Source organism: Neopsephotus bourkii, unplaced genomic scaffold (genome assembly GCF_033783945.1).
Source record: "Neopsephotus bourkii isolate Nb327-2 ecotype Australia unplaced genomic scaffold, CSIRO-AGI_Nbou_v1 NB_658, whole genome shotgun sequence".
Lineage (NCBI taxonomy): Eukaryota > Metazoa > Chordata > Aves > Psittaciformes > Psittacidae > Neopsephotus > Neopsephotus bourkii.
The window spans coordinates 101,967-108,928 of NW_026901157.1; the positions used below are offsets into that span (position 1 = coordinate 101,967).

Below are 6,962 nucleotides of genomic sequence, written 5' to 3' on the forward strand. Positions count from 1 at the left end.
CTGCAGGCACCGGCCCTGGGGGTGCTCTGAGGATGTGTGGATGTGGCTCTTGGGGCCATGGGTTAGGGGTGCCCCTGATGAGCTTGGGGCCCTTTAACCCCGGCCGGTTCTGGGTTCCCTCCTGGCCGGGGTTTAGGGATGAGGGGAGGAAGAGGTGCGGGGTAAAGAGGCTCGGGGCGGGCTCAGTGGGAGGGGACGCCCCTGCCTGCACCCGGCCCTGTTCCCAACCTCCTGCCCCGGGGGGGGGTCCCGCTGAGCAGCGGGGCCGGGTTCCTCCTCCCGTGCCCCCGGACGGCCCCGTTCTTAGGGGGGGGCTCCCCCACCTCCGGGTCCGGTCCCTCCCCACGGCCGGGCCCTTCCTGGGGAAGAGGAAGTGCGGAGCCCGCTGCGGCCCCGCGCTGCCGGGTAGGGGCGGGCGGGCGGCTCCGCGCCGGGGCAGGGGCGGGGGGGTCCCGGGTCCCGTCGGGGGGCGGAGGGAAGGGGAAGGGGAGGGGAAGGGAAGGGGGGGTCCGGTCCCCGTGACCGTGACTCAGTGGGGCCGGGGGGGGGACGGGGATGGGGAGGGTTTTGCAATGCGGAGCCTCGCGTGTCCCAGCGCTTCCCGAGGGACCCGCGACCGGACGGCTCCGCTCTGCGATCCCAGCCCCTGCGGTACCCGCTTAACGTCGAACCCTGCCGATACCCCGGTAACATCGAACCCTCCCCGTACCCCGTTAACATCCAACCCTGCCGGTACCCCGGTAACATCCGACCCTGCCGGTACCCCGGTAACATCGAACCCTGCCGGTACCCCGTTAACATCGAACCCTGCCGGTACCCCGGTAACATCCGACCCTGCTGGTACCCCGTTAACATCCAACCCTGCCGGTACCCCGGTAACATCGAACCCTGCTGGTACCCCGGTAACATCCAACCCTGCCGGTACCCTGGTAACATCCAACCCTCCCGCTACCCCGGTAACATCCAACCCTGCCGGTACCCTGGTAACATCCAACCGTGCCGGTACCCCGTTAACATCCAACCCTGCCGGTACCCCGGTAACATCCAACCCTGCCAGTACCCCGTTAACATCCAACCCTGCCGGTACCCCGGTAACATCCAACCCTCCCCGTACCCTGGTAACATCCAACCCTGCCGGTACCCCGGTAACATCCAACCCTCCCCGTACCCCGGTAACATCCAACCCTCCCGGTACCCCGGTAACATCCAACCCTGCCGGTACCCCGGTAACATCCAACCCTGCCGGTACCCCGGTAACATCCAACCCTCCCCGTACCCCGGTAACATCCAACGCTGCCGGTACCCCGGTAACATCCAACCCTGCCGGTACCCCGGTAACATCGAACCCTGCCGGTACCCCGGTAACATCCAACCCTCCCCGTACCCCGGTAACATCCAACCCTGCCGGTACCCCGGTAACATCCGACCCTGCCGGTACCCCGGTAACATCCAACCCTGCCGGTACCCCGTTAACATCCAACCCTCCCCGTACCCCGGTAACATCCAACCCTGCCGGTACCCCGGTAACATCCAACCCTGCCGGTACCCCGGTAACATCCAACCCTCCCCGTACCCCGGTAACATCCAACCCTGCCGGTACCCCGGTAACATCCGACCCTGCCGGTACCCCGATAACATCCAACCCTGCCGGTACCCCGGTAACATCCAACCCTGCCCGTACCCCGGTAACATCCAACCCTGCCGGTACCCCGGTAACATCCAACCCTGCCGGTACCCCGGTAACATCCAACCCTGCCGGTACCCCGGTAACATCGAACCCTGCCGGTACCCCGGTAACATCCAACCCTGCCGGTACCCCGGTAACATCCAACCCTGCCGGTACCCCGTTAACATCCAACCCCGCCGGTACCCCGGTAACATCCAACCCTGCCGGTACCCCGGTAACATCCAACCCTGCCGGTACCCCGGTAACATCCAACCCTGCCGGTACCCCGTTAACATCCGACCCTGCCGGTACCCCGTTAACATCCAACCCTGCCGGTACCCCGGTAACATCCAACCCTGCCGGTACCCCGTTAACATCCAACCCCGCCGGTACCCCGGTAACATCCAACCCTGCCGGTACCCCGTTAACATCCAACCCTGCCGGTACCCCGGTAACATCCAACCCTGCCGGTACCCCGTTAACATCCAACCCTGCCGGTACCCCGTTAACATCCAACCCTGCCGGTACCCCGGTAACATCCAACCCTGCTGATACCCCATTTGCATCCCACCCCATCTCCATCCCTGCTGTGCCGTCCCCCCTCACACCCCAACCCTCACCCATCTCCATCCCTCAGCACCCCCCCCCTTAGTACTGACCCCACTGCTGCCCCCGCAGGCGGGAGCCGTGTCCGGTCGCAGCGCAGCCCCGCGGCCGGGTGTGGGCCTGCGATGGGGTCCCTGTTCCGCAGCGAGGAGGTTTGCCTGGCCCAGCTCTTCCTCCAGTCCGCCTCGGCCTACAGCTGCATCAGCGAGCTGGGAGAGCGGGGGCTGCTCGAGTTCAGGGATGTGAGTGCGGCAAGGGGGGGGTTTATGGTGCCATGGGTGCAGTGGGGTTGGTTGGGGTGGTTTGGGATGCTCTGGGTGCAGTGGGGTTGGTTGGGGTGGTTTGGATGCCGTGGATGCAGAGGCATAGGGGTACACGGTTTGGGATGCTCTGGGTGCAGTGGGGTGGTTGGGGTGGTTTGGGGTGCCCTGGGTGCAGTGGGGTTGGTTGGGGTGGTTTGGGATGCTCTGGGTGCAGTGGGGTGGTTGGGGTGGTTTGGGGTGCTCTGGATGCAGTGGGGTTGGTTGGGGTGGTTTGGATGCTGTGGATGCAGGGGCACTGGGGTCTATACTTTGGGGTGCCCTGTGTGCGAGGGGCTATGCTTGGGTGCCCTGGGGTGCAGATGTACTGCGCTGGGCCAGGGGTGCTGGTGCCATCAGCCCCTCTGTGTCCCCTTGGGGCCGTGCTGTGACCGTGTCCCCCCAGCTGAACCCCCATGTGAGCCCCTTCCAGCGCCGCTTCGTGGGCGAGGTGCGGCGCTGCGAGGAGATGGAGAAGACCTTCAGTGAGTGATGGGGATGCTGCATGGGGGGGAGGGTGCCCCAAACACCATCTAACCCCATAGGGACATGGGATGGGTTGGGATGCAGGGAGCTGAAAGCTCCTCCAGCTCCAACCCCAACCCCTTCCACTGGAGCAGCTTGCTCCAAGCCCCTGTGTCCTTGAGCACTGCCAGGGATGGGGCCGCCCCCGGTCCCGCTCCCTCAGCCCCTCCGGTCCCGCAGCGTTCCTGCTCCAGGAGCTGCGCGGTGCAGGGCGGGAGCCGGGCCCGGTGCGGGGCTCCCCGCGGGCGCCGCTGGCGCGGGAGGCGCTGGGGCTGCAGGAGGAGGCGGAGCAGCTGGCGCGGGAGCTGCGCGAGGGCGCCCGGAACCGCGCGTCCCTGCGGAGCCGCCTGCGGGACCTGCGCCGCTTCCTGCACGTGCTGCGGGAGGGGCAGCGCCTCACGGGCCCCGCGGTGCGTGCGGGGGGGCGGGGTCATGGGGGGGCGGGGTCATGGGGGCGGGGTCATGGGGCGAGGTCATGTGGGGGTCATGGGGGGCGGGGTCATGGGGGTACTGGGGGCATTCAGGGTCATGGGGGCGCTGGGGGTGCTGGGAGTGCTGGGAGGGTGCGGGGTTATAGGAGGGTGCTAGGGGTGCTGGGGGGGTGCTGGCGGGTGTGGGGTCATGGGGAGTGCTGGGGGCTCAGCGTCATGGGGGGTCTGGGGAGGGTTGGGGTCATGGGGGGTGTGGGGTCATGGGGTGCTGGGGGGGGTCAGAGTCATGGGTGGTCTGGGGGGGTTTGGGGTTAATGGGGGTGTGGGGTCATGGGGGTGCTGGGGGGAGTGTGGGTTCATAGGGGGGTGCTAGGGGTGCTGCAGGTGAGCTGGGGGGTATGGGGTCATGGGGAGTGTTGGGGGGGTCAGAGTCATGGGGGTCTGGGGGGGGTGTGGGGTCATGGGGGTGCTGGAGGGTGTGTGGGGTCATGGAGGGGTTCAGGCTCATAGGGGCTGCTGGGTGGGTATGGGGTCATGGGGGAAATGTGGGGTCATGGTGGGTACTGGAGGGGGTGCGTGGTCCTGGGGGGTGTTGGGGTGGTCCTGGAGGTGCTGGGTGGTGCTTGGGGGATCCTGGGGGTTCTGCAGAGTCCTGGGGTGTCCTGCTGGTGCTGCAGGGTCTTGGGGGTGCTGGGGGTTGCTGTGGGGTGCTGGGGGTGTCCTAAGGGGTGCTGAGGGGGTCCTGGTGGGTGCTGGGGGTTGCTGGTGGGTGCTGGTGGGGGATCCTGCTGGGTGCTCTGTTGGGTCCCCCCCCCTTGGGCTCAGCTCCCTGGTGCCCATCACCGCAGGCAGCCCTGGGCTCACCGGCGCGGCCGCGGGCGCTCTCGGAGCAGGAGCCCATCCTCGAGCCCTCGGTGCACCAGCACCTGGAGCGCAAGATCAGGTAAGAGGGGACGTGGGGCAGTGGGTATGGGGTAGGGTAAGGGTTGGAGCAGGGCCATGGGGCAGTGGGTATGGTGTAGGGTAAGGGTTGGAGATGGGCCGTGGGGCAGTGGGTATGGGGTAGGGTAAGGGTTGGAGATGGGCCATGGGGCAGTGGGTATGGTGTAGGGTAAGGGTTGGAGATGGGCCATGGGGCAGTGGGTATGGTGTAGGGTAAGGGTTGGAGATGGGCCATGGGGCAGTGGGTATGGTGTAGGGTAAGGGTCGGAGATGGGCCATGGGGCAGTGGGTATGGTGTAGGGTAAGGGTTGGAGATGGGCCATGGGGCAGTGGGTATGGTGTAGGGTAAGGGTTGGAGATGGGCCATGGGGCAGTGGGTATGGGGTAGGGTAAGGGTTGGAGATGGGCCATGGGGCAGTGGGTATGGGGTAGGGTAAGGGTTGGAGATGGGCCATGGGGCAGTGGGTATGGTGTAGGGTAAGGGTTGGAGATGGGCCATGGGGCAGTGGGTATGGTGTAGGGTAAGGGTTGGAGATGGGCCATGGGGCAGTGGGTATGGGGTAGGGTAAGGGTTGGAGATGGGCCATGGGGCAGTGGGTATGGGGTAGGGTAAGGGTTGGAGATGGGCCATGGGGCAGTGGGTATGGGGTAGGGTAAGGGTTGGAGATGGGCCATGGGGCAGTGGGTATGGTGTAGGGTAAGGGTTGGAGATGGGCCATGGGGCAGTGGGTATGGTGTAGGGTAAGGGTTGGAGATGGGCCATGGGGCAATGGGTATGGTGTAGGGTAAGGGTTGGAGATGGGCCATGGGGCAATGGGTATGGTGTAGGGTAAGTGGAGATGGGCCATGGGGCAGTGGGTATGGTGTAGGGTAAGGGTTGGAGATGGGCCATGGGGCAGTGGGTATGGTGTAGGGTAAGGGTTGGAGATGGGCCATGGGGCAGTGGGTATGGTGTAGGGTAAGGGTTGGAGATGGGCCATGGGGCAGTGGGTATGGTGTAGGGTAAGGGTTGGAGATGGGCCATGGGGCAATGGGTATGGTGTAGGGTAAGGGTTGGAGATGGGCCATGGGGTGATGGGTATGGTGTAGGGTAAGGGTTGGAGATGGGCCATGGGGCAATGGGTATGGTGTAGGGTAAGGGTTGGAGATGGGCCATGGGGCAATGGGTATGTTGTAGGGTAAGGGTTGGAGATGGGCCATGGGGTGATGGGTATGGTGTAGGGTAAGGCTTGGAGCAGGGCCATGGGGCAGGAGCCGCAGCAGAGCCATGCCCACCCCATCCCTCTTGGTGTCCCCGCAGCTTCGTGACCGGTGTCATCCACCCGTGGCGGGTGAGCGCCTTCGAGCGGCTGCTGTGGCGCGCGTGCCGGGGGTACCTGGTGGCCACCTTCGTGGAGATGCCCGAGCCCATGGAGGACCCGGCCACAGTGAGATGGGGGGGGGACACAGGACAGGATGGGGACACCCCCAGTGCTTGGGGGGGTGGCAGGGCCAGGGGGCAGCCATGGTGACAGGGATGTGCTGTCCCCAGGGCGAGAGCATCACCTGGGTCATCTTCCTCATCTCCTACTGGGGCGAGCAGATCGGGCAGAAGATCCGCAAGATCTCGGACTGGTGAGGCAGCATGGGTCCCACACGGGTTTATTGAGCACCATGGACCCCCCCATGGGGACGTGCTGGTCCCCCCCCATACATTGGTGTCCATCTATCCCAGCTTCCACTGCCACGTGTATCCCTACCCGGAGAGTGAATCCATCCGCATGGACACCATGAGCGGGCTGCAGAGCCAGATCCAGGACCTCAGTGTGGTGAGCTGGGCACCGTGGTGGGTACCGGGGGTACCGCGGTGAGAACCCCATCCCTGACCCCCACTGGGCACCCGTAGGTGCTGGAGGAGACGGAGCAGTACCTGGCGCAGGTGCTGGACAAGGTGGTGCTGGCGCTGCCGACCTGGCAGGTCCAGGTCCAGAAGATGAAGGCCATCTACCTGGTGCTCAACCAGTGCAGCTTCGATGTCACTGAGAAGTGCCTCATTGCTGAGGTCTGGTGCCCCGTGAGGGACCTCCCCCAAGTGCAGGACGCGCTGCGCCAGGGGTCGGTGAGTTGCTTGGTGTCCCCATGTCCTTGTGTTGGGGTACTAGGTGTCCCCATGTCCTTGTGTTGGGGTTTGCTTGGTGTCCCCATGTCATTGTGTTGCGGTGCTTGATGTTCCCATCTCCTTGTGTTGGGGTTTGCTTGGTGTCCCCATGTCCTTGTGTTGGGGTACTTGATGTTCCCATCTCCTTGTGTTGGGGTTTGCTTGGTGTCCCCATGTCCTTGTGTTGCGGTGCTTGATGTTCCCATCTCCTTGTGTTGGGGTACTTGGTGTCCCCATGTCCTTGTGTTGGGGTACTAGGTGTCCCCATGTCCTTGTGTTGGGGTTTGCTTGGTGTCCCCATGTCATAGAATCACAGAACAGTTAGGATTGGAAAGGACCTTAAGATAACAAGTTAT

The 6,962-nt window shown here is 64.7% G+C and overlaps 1 protein-coding gene across 1 annotated transcript; it reads left to right on the top strand.

The window, feature by feature from the left end:
* Nucleotides 1-313: 313 nt before the first annotated feature.
* LOC133211706 (V-type proton ATPase 116 kDa subunit a 3-like) lies at nucleotides 314-6,603 on the top strand (the record flags this gene model as incomplete). The annotated part of the gene is made up of 9 exons (XM_061352294.1): nucleotides 314-405; nucleotides 2,345-2,514; nucleotides 2,978-3,056; nucleotides 3,277-3,506; nucleotides 4,376-4,470; nucleotides 5,770-5,896; nucleotides 6,001-6,083; nucleotides 6,184-6,277; nucleotides 6,355-6,603. Coding segments are annotated over exons 2-9 (1,074 nt in total), but the record flags the coding sequence as incomplete, so codon positions are not given.
* Nucleotides 6,604-6,962: the final 359 nt, after the last annotated feature.